This window comes from Heteronotia binoei, chromosome 18 (assembly GCF_032191835.1).
Source record: "Heteronotia binoei isolate CCM8104 ecotype False Entrance Well chromosome 18, APGP_CSIRO_Hbin_v1, whole genome shotgun sequence".
Taxonomy (NCBI): domain Eukaryota; kingdom Metazoa; phylum Chordata; class Lepidosauria; order Squamata; family Gekkonidae; genus Heteronotia; species Heteronotia binoei.
The window spans coordinates 30132820-30148026 of NC_083240.1; the positions used below are offsets into that span (position 1 = coordinate 30132820).

General features: G+C 43.5%; 1 protein-coding gene across 1 annotated transcript in view; it reads left to right on the top strand.

Moving 5' to 3' along the window:
* The first annotated feature begins 350 nt into the window (after window positions 1-350).
* LOC132587365 (protein spinster homolog 3-like) overlaps window positions 351-15207 on the top strand; it is a 131226-nt gene continuing 116369 nt past the window's right edge. The window contains exon 1 of the mRNA XM_060259642.1: window positions 351-564. Coding sequence (XP_060115625.1) covers window positions 351-564 — 214 coding nt within the window. The remainder of the gene's footprint in view (window positions 565-15207) is intronic.

The window sequence follows — 15207 nt, forward strand, 5'->3', positions numbered from 1 at the left end:
CCCTGGGCAGGATCGTGCAGGGCGATTGGGACCACAGGCTAGCCGCATTCCTCTTCGACAACAGGGTCATCCCAAACCCTGTCACGGGGGTCAGTCCAGCAGAGCTCCTCATGGGGCGCAAACTCACCACAAGGCTGGACAGGCTACACCCCGACCGAGCCTCTGACATACGTGGGTCCCCAGAGGTCCGCGAGGCAGCTAGGGGGTTCTTTGCCGGGGACCCAGTGTTCGCCCGCAACTACGCCTCGGGACCCGAGTGGATAGTAGGACGGGTGCTACGGGTCGTGGGTTCCCGTCACTACGAAGTATCCACTGAGGGGGGCCAGATCCTACGCCGGCACATCGACCAGATGCGCCGCCGGACACTACCCGAGGCGCCCACGGAAGCAAGGGGGGCAGCCCGAGCCGAGGGGCCAACCACAACCCTGCCACCATCCATCACTCTGCCTCCTCCCGCGGGGGCAGCCCAAGCCCCCGAGCTCGGCCCGCAACCCACGGAGGCCCAGGCTCCCGAGGAGACTCCGGGGCCCGAAGTCACCTCGGCTCCGCAAGCTACCCCACGACGTTCAACTCGAGAGCGCCGGCCTCCCGCCTACCTCCAGGACTATGTTACTAGCTAAGGGGGGAGGAGTGTAATGTATGGCGTTCGCAGAGTGCCATCATTCAAGGCAGCGCAACCATTTCGTTATATCGCGCCAGCGAAGGAGCGTTAGTCCGCTAAAGCCGCGGAAGCAACTGTGACAACCAGGTGCCTCCGCGAAGGGCGCTGGTCATCCGCCAATCACAGCGAGTGGCGGGAAATATGGCTGGCCAGCATTGGACTGGCCAGCAGGAAGAATAGTCCCGGGGTTGTATATATATGCGGGACCCGGCCCGCGTGCTCTCTCTCTTACCTCGTGTTTGTACCATGCAATAAACTATGTTGCCCTACTCGCGTCTCTCAGACTGGTACATAACAGCTCTGACAGAGTTTGTCCTTGAAAGGGCAGCTGCTGCAAGAGCTCTCAGCCCCACCCACCTCACAGGGTGTCTGCTGTGGGGGAGGAAGATAAAAGAGATTGTGAGCCGCCCTGAGTGGAGGGCGGGATATAAATCCAATATCTTCATCTTCTTCAACCTCCAAGTGGGGACCTGGAGATCTTCCAAAATTTCAACAGATTGCCACACTACAGATATGTTCCCTTGAAGAAATTGGCCACTTTGGAGGCTGTACTCTATAGCGTTATTTCCTCCGATGGTCCCCAAACTATGACCTCCTCATGTTCCACCTCAAAATCTACAGGAATTTCCCAACCCTGGCAACCCTAGTCACAGTCCCTGTAGACAGCTGCCCCAAGTAGCTGTCTTCTTACTGCATTCTGGTCTAAAAAAACTTTCTATCATATCCTTAAGGGCAGCCCCACAGAGAATGTAACAGTAATCTAGCCCAGAGGTAACCACAGCATGGATAACCGTGGCCGGATCATGTTTCTTAAAGCAGCAGCAAAAACCCAGAGAGCAGCAGCAAAACAGCAATCAAAATTTAAAAGGGACGGGGGGAGGGAGAAGAGCAATCACCCATGAAGAATGGAAAGAGGAAGAGAACAGGCATTCGGAGATCAATTCTGCTCAATCACCTAATAATAATATGAATGTTAACAGTGATTACTAGGTCACTGAATAAATCCCTGTCAGTTCAGTCAACACATCAACGGAAGCAGGCACTAAGCAGTCCCCAACATGGTGCCCAGAGGTGCCATGGTGACCACCAACATCTTTCCTGGTACCCACCAAGTGTTTTTAGAAAGCGAATGGGATCAGGTGGAGTTCTGCCCAGGCAGGACAACAGGTTGCCCATTTGAGATCTGATTGGCTGTGCAAATTGAAAGAATATTTCCAAGACAGCTACTCTCTCTAGTTCAGACGCGTTAGCCATGGTACTTAGTCTGTTGCTGCAAAATAGTAACGAATCCAGTAGCACCTTTAAGACTTACATTTTATCATAGCACAAGCTTTTGAGAAACATAGCTCTCTTCGTCTCTCTATCTCTTTGTAGCGTCTTGTGCTGAAATAAAGCACCGCGCGGCCATGCAGCAGAGGCGACCAGGGGAAGTCCCCTGGTCGCCCAGCGCAGCGCGCGAAAGGACCCCGCCAATCACGATTTGTGGCGGGAAGTTTGACTGGCCAGGATTGGACTGGCCAGTTAGTGGGCTGTTCCGGGATAAAGTGTATATAAAGCAGGTCCCGGCCCGCGTTGCCCAGTTCTGTGATGTACCTTCTAATAAAGTATGTTGCCTTCTGCACGTCTCGTCACTGAGTACATTACACTCTTCATTCCCAGTATAGCTTTTCAAGTTACTACTGTTATCACCTGCATTTGGGCTGTGCTGTGTATGTGGACTCTATGTTTCATGTGTGTGGGTAGTTCCTGCCTGACTCATCGGAGCCTTTAGGACTGAGCTTGGGCACCCAGGAACAATGGGAAGCAGGATCCAAATCTCTAGACCAATCACCAGCCCCCTGCTGGTTCAAATGACCCAATGATGTTCTAGCGTGGGAACTCTGCCGTGTACATAGTTGGCTGTTGGCCCCCTTGCCCCAGTTGAGCAGTCTTAGTTTAACCGTTGCCATGCTGTTATCTCAATAAAGAGTTTTGATTCACCGCTACCAAGTCTCCTCATGCATCGAACCCATAATTTAACAGGCTTCCTCTGTGTGTGTGTCTGGTTGGTTCTGCCTTCCACATGGTTATTTTGTGGTTGTGCTGATCACCCCGTGTCAGAATTCAAAAGCTGCACACAGGCTCAAAAAGGTGGGGGGCCATTGCTGTAATCAATCAGTTATTTCCTGGGACATTTTGAGTTTGCCAGAGATACCTTTAGATTATTTTTGTTCCTAATGTTCTATTTTTTGTTCCTAGTGCTCTGTTTTAATGCCATGAAACAACAAAAACATAACATGACATGACATAAGAGAGGAAAACACACAATGAAACTATCCTACGTGTTTGTTTGTTTTAAAAAAACAAGACTATTCCTAGCTGGCTCCTGTTTTTTAATATTTCTTTTTAACTTTGTGGTGACATCTGGTGGTCTGTTGTATTATTGACCCAGCAGAGAGGGAGTATTTTCATAGTTTCTATGCTCTATTCAAAGGATCCTTTGCTCCTAATGACCTAATGCTATTATTGGAAATAGGTATACATAAGAAAACTCAGCCTTCATAATTATGTTGCCCTACAGTGCAAACCACATATTTATGTTTTCCTATTTGTAGTCTATCCCAGTTTTCTGCAACAGGCTACTGTTGCAATATTACAAACATATGCTGCTAGCAAAACTTTTATTCATCCAGAAAAAACACACAACCAAGTCCTTAACATCTTGGTAAGGCATATGTCACTATGTAATTTTACTACACAAAAGCTGTGCAGAGACCCAAGAATTAGATTAGAACTCCTACAGTCCAATGCTAAGGGCTTACCTCAGCTTTAAGACTCAGCTAGTTAGACCTAGGATTCCAAGGGCCTTTATGACATCAGAGCAGCTGAGCCAATAGCAGTCAGGGGGCACAGCTATGATGACATCTCTGGCTACCAAACCCTACTGTTGTTTGTAAAGACGCATAGGCCATGGAACTATGTGTACTGCTTGGACTAAGAGCGAGGAGACCCAGTTTCAAATCCCCATTCTGTCATGAAGTTCACTGGGTGATCATGAACCAATCATTCTCTTCCAGCCAAACCTACCTTACAGGGTTGTTATCAGTGTTCCCTCTAAGCTGCGGTGTCTTGTGAGCAAAAATTCCACTTTGTGAGCTGCTGGCGTTAAAGTTGTGAGCTACTGCATAAATTAGTGTGCTCTGGGGCCATTTTTCCTGAGCTAAGACAAAAATGTGTGAGCTGAAGGCTAAAAATCTGTGAGCTAGCTCACACTAATTCAGCTTAGAGGGAACACTGGTCAGAATCCCAGGACATTCCTTTTAAAGCTTTCAAAAATAAAACGTATACTTTATCCAGGGCTTTTTTTGGTAGAAAAAGCCCAGCAGGAACTCATTTGCCTATTAGGCCACACCCCCTGCCATCACCATTGTTCCACACGGCTTTATTTGTATAAAAAGCCCAGCAGGAACTCATTTGAATAATAGGCCACACCCACTGCCATCACCATTGTTTCACACAGGGCTTTTTTTGTAGAAAAAGTCCAGCAGGAACACCTCATGATGCCAAGCCAGCCAGAACTGCGCTCCTGTGCGTTCCAGCTTAAAAAAAAAAAAGCCCTGGCTTTATCAAGCGTTTCAAAATCTGTACTAAGGCTTTCAGCTTACATGTACTTACTTGGGAGCAAATCCCATTGTTGAACTCAGTGGGATTTAGATCTGAGTAATCATGGATAGGATCAAGCTGCATACAACCTGAAGGGGATTGAAGAGAAAAGGGGAGGATCAGTGTCACAGCAGGAGATTATATTCTAGTGATACTTACACATTCCTGTTCAGGAGAGTTTCCCCTGTATCTTACAGTTCTGATAAATTTGGTTTTTCTTTTGAAGTGGAAGTTTTTCATTGTTTTGTTTTCTATTTCCTCTCCCTCCCATGTGCTCTTTTTGCTTGAGTTCATTTGCTGATTTTCTCGTTTGCATATAACTAATGCTAGGACTTTTTTTGTAGAAAAGGCCCAGCAGGAACTCATTTGCATAGTAGGCCAAACCCCCTGGCATCACAATTGTTTCACACAGGACTTTTTTCGTAGAAAAAGCCCAGCAGGGACTCATTTGCATATTAGGCCACACCCCCTGACACCAAGCCAGCCAGAACTGCATTCCTGTGCCTTCCTGCTCAAAAAAACGCCCTGACTAATCCAGATAGATGTCTGCCTTGACATAACTGGGGGGTGAGGGGGAAGAAACCTGGATAGGATTGCACATTCTTAGAAAATTCTGTCTTTGAGGTTTTCCCTCACCCTCTTTCTAAACACATGCAATGTTTCAAAATTCTAGTTTAGCATTCATAATATTTAAGACAGTCTCACAGGCAGTCTTAACAGGAACTGGCCTGTCCGGTCGTGTCTTACCTATGATGTGGAAAGTGGTATGAAGTAAGTTGCAGCCAAGTTACGGCAACCTCATAAGGTTTCCAAGGCAAGATACATTCAGAGGTTGTTTGCCATTGCCTGCCTCTGGGTCTCGACCCTGGACTTCCTTGCTGGCGTCCCACCCAAGTACTGACCAGGGCTAATCCTGTTTAACTTCCAATCTGCTAAGACTGGGCCACCCTGATGAGGATCTATAACACTTACTAGTATTTTGTATAGCCCAAGCCCTACAGATGCAATACCTCTGTAATTTCCCATTTTAGTTGTTTATGTTATTCCCCTTTGCAATAGGTTTGACATTTTTTCTAACAACAGCAGTGAGAGCATCTGACAGCCAATCAGAGTGTACTGACCTCTCTCTTCGGGCTGGATCTTGTTTTGAACCAGCCTCCCTTTGTAACACTTCCTCCCCACGCCCTGCTGAGTCTACATATCGGCCTGATGCAATTAGGTCCTGTGCATCTGATGAAGTGAATTCTGACTCTCCATTAATGTTTATGCATTGTTTACAATTAGCAGAGCAGAGGGGGAAAACAAAGAGGCTTTCTTTAAACAGGTTCTCCACCCTGCAACAGATCTTTAGGCGTAGAGAAATCCTGCTCCACTGGTGTTCCTCAGGGAACCCACAGCAGTGGATTGTACCCATACAGTGATAATTCTCCATTTTGCATTTGTTGCCAGTTGCCACTCCAAGTGCACAAGTGTTTGCTTGATTAAGGAAGTACCTACATAATCGTTTTCTGTCGGTCACCATGTCTACTCAGACTGGCAGTGGCTCTCCAGGGTCTCAGGCTGAGGTCTTTCCCATCATCTAGCACCTGGTCCTTTCAGCTGGAGATGCCAGGGACTGAACCTGTGATCTTCCCCTCCCTCAACAAAAAAAAAATCATCTGTACTGTAGCATCTGTGTTGGTATGAACACTCACGAATCTGCCTTATACTGAGCGAAACCCTTGGTCCATCAGGGTCAGTGCTGTCTACTCAGACTGGCAGTGGCTCTCCAGGGTCTTAGGCAGAGGGCTTTCACTCACCTGCTGCCTGGTCCTTTCAGCTAGGGATGCTGGGGACTGAACCAGGGACCTTCTGCATGCCGAGCAGATTCTCTACCACTGAGCTACAGTCCCTCCCCTATATTCCAGTGCAAGCTGATAGCCCAACTAAAATCAACAACAGTTGCTCCTCAACAATGGACAGATCTGAGGACAGCAGCAGCACTGACCCCCCCTCTCCGCAATGGTAAACATTGCTACTCCCTTAAGGTATTTCTTTGCCACTTCCTGTTACTGTCACTGAGGAAGTAGCCCTGTTTAAAGAACTGTTAGTCACCGGTGGTTGGCTTCAGGAAGCTTGCTACATATAGATGCTTCCTCCACTTTTCTCACCTTGAACAGGCAGTGAGCCTGTTTTGGAAAAAATCTGAGGGAAGCTGAACCAAGGAGTCCGCCTGGGTCTCAGCCCCCTCAGGGCTTCCCGGGCTGGATGGGAGCCAATAAGGATACCAGGTTCAAACAGGAAAAAGGGAACACAAGCTTAAATTTTACTGAGCCTTTCCAAACTATCTAGAGTCCTCTAAGCATTCAGGTTATTAAGAAACAAGTGTACACATGTTACCCTAGTTAGGAAGAAGAGATCTCCCCTATGCCTGCCCACTATGACCTCAAGTAGGCAATCCTAAGGCAACACCTACCATTTGGAAAACCCGTGTATATATACCATTCCTGCCTCTGAGTGAAGGCGGGGAACAAATACCAAAAGGATACCAATAACCAGGCCCATCCTCTCAAGAATACAGTGACCCCTAAACACTCCTAGGTCATTGGAACAAGGTCAAGAAATTAGAACAGGTGACATACATGACCTTAACCCCTAAAGTTTTGTCTATGGAGATACGAGATGGCACCGCTCAGTACAGGAATGTAAACTCTCCATGTGCTGAAGTGAGGCTCCTGGGTGTTCTTCCTGGACGGTCTTAGAGGAGCCAGCACCTTTGACTCGGAATGTTTTTGAATTGTGTATGACTTTATGAAGATTTGTATAACCCCAACGTGAACATCTGACGAAGCCTCCGTGTGAAACGGCCGGCTCCAGCTTGCGGCCCTGTGACCAATTTATGAAATTGGGGATCAGCTTCTTTGCCACTGACAGCCTCTGAAGAATGGCACTGGTTTTGGCCTCTGAATCAATGGAATGATTGCAGTGGATTTACGTAAGTGCATTTTGAACTGCTGGTTTGTTGTCTCCCAGTTGCACCGGGAGTTTATCGGGTCAAAGTAAAATTTAGATGAACACAACATATATGAAATTGTTTTAATGTTTACATTGCACTTTTTTGAAATTTTTCACAATTATACTTTTTAAACGGATTATAAATTTGTTACCAGTTACCATGAACCTTTTTTTGTGGGAAGTTCACACACAGCCAGGCACCATTTCTCCTAAGATGCAGGCTTTGTGCAGGGCTTTTTTTTTTAGCAGGAATGCACAGGAACACAGTTCCGGCTGGCTGGGCACCAGGGGGTGTGGTCTAATATGCAAATGAGTTTCTGCTGGGCTTTTTCTACAAAAAAGGCCCTGGCTTCGTGCATACGGCAATGCTTCGTGGGAGGAACCCAACTCTGCTTTTGCTACATTGAGCTTTACCAGGCCTTTTTTTTGGTAGAAAAAAGCCCAGCAGGAACACATTTGCATATTAGGCCACACCCCCTGATGCCAAGCCAGCTGGAACTGTGTTCTTGCGGGTTCTTGCTCAAAAAAAAGCCCTGAACTTTATATACGATTGCAAGGCCCCCATGATTCAAAATCTGCCACAGTTCTCGCCCCTCCCCCCCCCGGGGACTTGGTTAGTCATGTCTCCATTAGAATTGGGACCAACCATCACATTGGGTTTGTTGCATAGATTGGGAAGGAGGAGGTCCAGTCCAGTCTTCACACCCATAATAGCACAGCAGAAAGAACAGATAGGTAATCAATTCATAATGCAACATAAAAACGGGGGCTCTGCTGGAGCCTTTTCTAAAAAGCAGGGTTGCCAATTCTAGGTTGGGAAATACCTGACATTTCGTGAGTGGAGCCTTGGAGAGTGGGATTTAAGAAAGGGAGGAAACTTGGTAGGCCATCAAGTCCACCTTCCAAAGCTGCCGTTTTCTCCAAGAGAAAGTGGAATAAAGGGTTTAAATAAATAAACAAGCTATTTATATAGTCTGGAGATCAGTTGTAATTCCAGATCTCAAGCCTCCATCTGGAGGCTGGAAACCCTACTTGGGCAGCCTGGTCCCCTGGAACTCCAGGAATGTGCCAAGTAATGACAGTAACAAGAGGAGGTCCAGAAAGACTGCCAAGGGAGGGGAAATCCTATTGCCCACTAGCCCCTGTCTATCCCTTCCCTTCCCAGCTGTGGCTCCAGCTCAGCTTCCCTCTTCCTTTAATTCCTCTTCCTCTAGGTGCCATTTGGAGTCACCATGGCAACCCAATATGTTGCCTGAACTGAGGGGTTAAAAAAAAGAGAGAGGAATGCACAGGCATTGTTATTTAAGGTTCTACCTAGGGTTGCCAGCTCTGGGCTGATAAATAATGAGATTTTGTTTGGGGTTGGAGCCTGAGAAGGATGTGGCTTGGGGCATAATACCATAGAGTCCAACTTCCAAAGTGGCCATTTTCTCCAGGAGGACTGATCTCTGTCACCTAGGGGTCAGTTACAATAGCAGGAAATCTCCAGCCAACACCTGGAGGTTGTAGCCAAAAAACAACTGCATCAAAGAAAACAAACCACTTATAACAAAAATTACAAAATTTCTATAATAAAGGTGCAAATGCGTCCAAAAATACATTAATAAATAATAACATAAATCAAGAACAAAGTCCCGTGTAGAAAAGTAGTATTCCATAGGATGACTCCAAGAAAATTTCAAAGTCTTTACAGAGCAGTCCTACTCCAAAGCAAATCCCAAACAGAGTCCTTTCTTGTCGGCTTCAGAAGGAAAAATTCTTGCCTTCACGCAATCACCGGCTTAAATCGCGTTCCACTGCGTTGCAGCTTCTTCAAAAGCCAACTGCAAAGTCCTCAGACTGTCTTCTCTTACATGCCCATGTTGAATATCTTAAATGATGGCTGTGTTAAGAGAAGACAGTCTGAGGACTTTGTAAGTGATTGCGTGAAGGCAAGAATTTTTCCTTCTAAAGCCGACAAGGAAGGGATTTGCTTTGGAGTAGGACTTTGTTCTTGATATATGTTGTTATTTATGAATGTATTTGTGGACGCATTTGCACCTTTATTATAGAAATTTTGTAATTTTTGTTATAAGTGGTTTGTTTTCTTTGATGCAGTTGTTTTTTGGCTACATTTTCGTACTGTGTCGCCATTGATTTTTCTTTCTAACACCTGGAAATTGGCAATCCCAGCTCTACCCCACAGGTCTTTTTAAAGGTAGTCCCCTGTGCAAGCACCAGCCGTTTCCAACTCTGGGGTGACGTTGCATCACAATGTTTTCACTACAGACTTTTTACGGGGTGGTTTGCCATTGCCTTCCCCAGTCATCTACACTTTCCCCCCAGCAAGCTGGGTACTCATTTTACCGACCTCGGAAGGATGGAAGGCTGAGTCAACCTTGAGCCGGCTACCTGAACCCAGCTTCCACCAGGATTGAACTCAGGTCATGAGCAGAGCTTGGACTTCAATACTGCAGCTTACCACTCTGCAAATGTCAGCTTTCAACCAGATTCTCAGAAGCCAACATTGTAGCTGCAGTTGGTCCTGTTGTGCAGATCTTTTGGACGTAAGGTGGTCAGCCCTTGGCGATTAGATATAAAGCTGATGGTAATAATATTCTGCATTCAGGGGGTGAAAACCAACAATTAAATAGACAGCAGCGCATCCTAGAAGCTTAAACCAACTTTATTCTGCAGAAGTCAAAACTCTGAGCACTGTTTCATGATATTGTGGTTGGTTCTGCTAAAAAGGTATGATGCCACTTTTGTTTGGTGTTGTTTTTTACCTCTCTTCGGAGTCTTGGACCAATGATCTCACACCTGCAAAGGATGTTTGCAAATGCCCCGGAGGGGAAGCGCCTGTGGGCAGGGTCATGTTGCAACAGGCCACATGGAGGATCAGTTTTCCCACATCAGGGCGGTTACCATATCTTCCCATCTCATCGTCCAGGCTGCGAGAATCATAGCTTGGCCAACACCACCCAGAAAACTTTGGGGTTGAAAATAAACATGAGGCTCCTACCTTGTTGGGAAGAGGTTGTGGCTCAGCAGTAGAACACATGCACGACATCCCAGGTTTAATCTCAAGTAGCAAATGTTAGGAAAGACGTTTCTCTGTCTAGGACGTAAAACTGCCAATGGCCAGAGAAGATTAGTGACCGAAGGAACCACACTAGACAGGATTTATTTTTATGGAGCTGGGTTTCCCTGACCAAACTCTCATTCTCCCTCTGTGCTTAGGGGAAAATGGTGGGTGCAAATGATGTTGCACAACATGCTGACATCATTTCTGGGTATAAACGCAGAAGGGACATCATAGCCTCAAATAACTCCCTAAGTCAGGGGTGTTAAACTCATTTGTTATGAGGGCCAGGTCTGACATAAATGAGACCTTGTTGGGCCGAGCCGTGTCAGGCCAGGCCGTGTGTGTACCTATTTAAGATTAGGTAGCAGAGATAATGTGACAGACTTCACATTTCTGGGATCCAAGATCACTGCAGATGGTGACTGTAGCCATGACGTTTGCTCCTTGAGAGGACAGCTATGGCGAACCTGGACAGTATAATAAAAAGTAGAGACATCACCCTGCCAACAAAAGCCCATATAATCGAAACGATGGTATTCCTAGTAGTAACGTATGGCTGTGAGAGCTGGACAATAAGGAAGGCCGAGCACAGAAGAATAGATGCTTTTGAGATGCTTTTGAGACTGTGCGACTGAACAACAACAACAAGCAGAGATAGGACTTCCAGAGTTGGAGCATAATGAGCTGACCTGTTTCTCTTAGGAGGAACAGACCAAGATCTTTGTTTTGGACATAAAAGGCACTCTAATGCCTGCTGTCTACTTTTTTCCAGCAAAGGAAACTGTTTAAGACGTGCATAAATCACTCAAGGGAATTTACTTTGGCTGGCGAGAGATCCCAGGAGGGGTCTGTTTTTGGCTTTGAACGTTCCCCATTGAGAGTCTGCATTTCAGCGTCTACAAAGAATCTCTGGAGTCATTAAGTTGACATAAACTCATTAAGGTTCCGGCTTCCTACAGACTATAATAACATCAGAAGACTGAGTTGGACGGTATAATTAATGTTTAACGTTGTTAAGGTAAAAGATTCTTATCTTTCACTTCGGCACTAATTTAAGACTGTTTTTTTAAAAAAGTTTTAAGATCCAGAGCTATTGGCTTCAGAATGAAATTAAAGAGGAGTGGAAGGGGGTGAATGTGGAACTTTTGGAATTAAGAGAAAGCAGAAAAATGCAGATAAATACTTGCTGTTGAAAATTCCTGTGGCTTCTGAGACCCCCAGACAAAACAACTGCAGTCTCTTATCACAAAGCAGGAAGTGACGTGTGTTTTAAATATCATGAGATTTACAACCAGTGAGTATGGGACTTCATTGCCAGAGAATCAGGAAGTAATTGCTGAGAGAAAGAGGAACTTCTTAATGTCCATGTATTTTCAAGAATCAGAAACCATAGAGAAACATCGGAGGCCATTACAGAAAGGTCAACTTTTAAAATAAAACACAGTGAAACGGGACTGTAATAATATTCATAATCAACATAAATCATCCCCAAAAGGAGAAACAATTTGGACTATATAGTTGGAAATGAAAAATAAGCCCTAGGGGAAAAAGGAAAAGTTTTTTAAAAAGTGAGGCTTGGAAACCGCCATTTTGGAAATTTAAAAACTTTGAAAATTAATTTCTTGAGCTAGGGAGCTCTGAGGACGGCGATTTTGGGCTTGCTGGAAAGGGCATGCTCTAATCTATTAAATGCAACTATCAGATCGTGGATTGGTGAGATCAATTTGAACTCCATTACTTGCAATGGGCAGCCAGTAATGTCAGACCAGAAGCTGGGATTAAGAGCTACAAGGGCAAGAGCCTCCTCATTGGCAGAAGGAAAAATGTCTAAACAAGGGCAGGATCAACTGGATGCCATGGAAGCAAGACTTTTAAAAGCAATGAAGGATTTAATAACAGGAAGTGAAAAGAAACTCACTAAGGAAATAATTAAAGAAATAAATTCAAGTGCTGAAGTAGTATAGAAGGATATAAAAAAGAAATTGATGAACTGAAAAAAGAGTCTCAAGCAACAGCGAAAAAGACTGAAGAGATTGAAGAAAAGATAAAAGATCAAGATGCTACCATTAAAAAGATGCAGGATAAAGCAATACTACAGGATTGCAAGCTGATGGAGAACATGATACGTCTAAGAGGAGTACCTGAGACTGACCAAGAGGATCTAAAGAAATGTATTGCTACAACATTGGCTGATTTTATGGGACATGACCCTGTGGAGATGGGACGTTTGTGTGATTATGTTTACAGGGTCAATTCAGAATTTGCCAGAAAGCGCAAGCTACCCAGGGACGTGGTAGTGAAGTTTACTACAAGAGACGTGGTGGGAAGGATCTTAAGTAAGCAATTTGAAAGTCCATTGGTGGTGGAGGAAAGCAGAGTGCGGATGATGAAGGAACTGCCGAGGGAAGTCATCACTGTTAGAAAACAATTTAATAAACTGACAGACAAGCTGAGAGACAAGGATATAAGATACAGATGGATTTTACCTGAAGGTCTTAGCTTTGAATATAAAAGACTGAGGAAGACAATAGTGGACATGCAAGGCATGAATGAATTTTTGGTGGACAATAAAGAATTTGAGGATACAAAATAATTGAAAAATCATTATGGATTACAAATTAATTTCTTGGAATGTAAATAGATTTAATTCACTTCAAAAAAGAAAAGCAATTTTTCATTGGATTAAAGAACAGGAATGTAATATAGTATGTCTACAAGAAGTACATATTAAGCTATTGGATTACAAATTTTTGTGGAATAAGGCTTTTGGGGAAAATTTTTTTCATTAGCTAAAGAAAAAAAAAAGGGAGTAGTCTTTTATATTAAAAAAGAATTGGAGCCAAAATTGGTTTTTAAAGATAATGAAGGCAGATACATTGCTGTGGAGGTGTTTATGAATGAAAAAAAGATGTTGTTGTTGGGACTATATGCCCTTAACGGGGCAAAAGATGCTTTTTTAAAAGACATTCAGCAACAACTTGATCAAATGACTTATGAACAGGTAATGTTAATGGGAGATTTCAATGGAACAATTAAGAACTCTCTGGATAGAGCGGGAAACAAAACAAAAAAAGATGGCAAGCTGCCAAAGTCTTTTTTTGAAATAATAAAGCAAGAAAGTTTGGAAGACATCTGGAGAAATTTTAATCCTAATGTACGTGATTACACTTTTTTTTCCAGCAAGGCATGATTCCTTCTCAAGAATTGATATGTTATGGACTACGAAGGACTTGGGACTTATTACTGATAAAATAGAGATTCTTCCGAAAATAGGTGCAGACCACAATCCATTAATGTGGTCAGCAAAGGGAAGGAGAAAGAGAAGAAGATAGAGACTAAATGAAGACCTGCTGTTAAAAGCTGAAGTAGTGAAATCTCTTGAAAAAGACACCAAAGCTTTCTTCCAGGCTAATGAAAACCAAAAAGTTAATATTCAGACTGTATGGGACGCGTATAAAGCTGTTATGAGAGGACTACTAATTACATTGAACAATAAAGACAAAAGAGTCAAAGAAAAACAACTGAAGGACTTGCAAGCAGAAACAGGCAAAAAAGAAAATGACTTGAAGAAAAGACCAGGAAAAAAAATAATGCGAGAGATAACAATTTTACAGAATCAATTGAGACATTTATTGAACAAAGAGGTGGAGTGGAATTTAAAAAGGCTACAGCAGAAATAAATTGAAGGCGCTAATAAACCGGGGAAATACTTGGCTTGGCAACTGAAAAAAAAGGGAGTTTAAGAAGTTTAAGAATAAAATATTTTTGGAGGGTAAAGAAATTGTGGACCAAGCTGGAATTAAAAGGGAGTTTTACAGATTCTACGCCAAATTATTTAAGGGTCAACAAGTAAATAGAGAGAAAATTGATGCCTACTTGCGAAAAATAAAAGTACAACCCTTGAGTGAGAATATGGAAAAGATTTTAAATGATCCAATTGAGAAAATAGAAATTGAAGCAGCCATTTGTTCAATGAAATTAGGAAAAGCTCCGGACCCTGACAGTTTTTCAGCAAAATTTTATAAAGTCTTGGGAGAAGTACTAGTACCCAAACTTCAAAAATTGATGAACTGTATAAGGCAAGAGGGGAAGGTGCCAAACACATGGAAAAAAGCCATGATTACTTTGATTCTGAAAGATGATAGAGCTTCCACGAATGTAAAAAACTACAGACTGATTTCACTATTGAACAATGATTATAAGATTTTTGCTAGAATTCTAGCAGAACGACTCAAACAGCATTTGAACATTTCCATTTAAGAGGAACAAGCAGGTTTGCTCCCCAGAAGGCAAATAAGAGATAATATCAGAACTGTAATAGATATTGTAGAATATTATGATAAGCATCCAAAAAAAGAGGTGGCTTTATTTTTTGCTGATGCAGAAAAAGTTTTTGACAATCTTAATTGGGACTTTATGTCTGCTGTGATGGAAACAATGAAATTAGGAGATGATTTTATAAGGATGATCAAGGCAATATACACAGAACGACAAGCTGAACTTTGTGTGAATGCTGACTTGACTGAGCAGGTGAAGATTAGCAAAGGCACAAGACAAGGCTGCTCTCTATCTCCGTTGCTGTTTATAATGACCCTAGAGGTCTTGCTGTCTCAAATTGATAATGATAATGAGATTGAGGGTTTGAAGTTGAAAGGTTTTTCATATAAATACAGGGCTTTTGCGGATGATGTGATGTTTATAAATGAAAATCCATTGCAAGTGACACCCTTGTTGTTAAAGAAAATAAATGAGTATGATGAGCTAGCAGGCTTTTATATTAACAAAGAAAAATAGAAAATCCTTACTAAGAACTTGTCATCAGGCAAACAGAAAGAGCTACAAAATG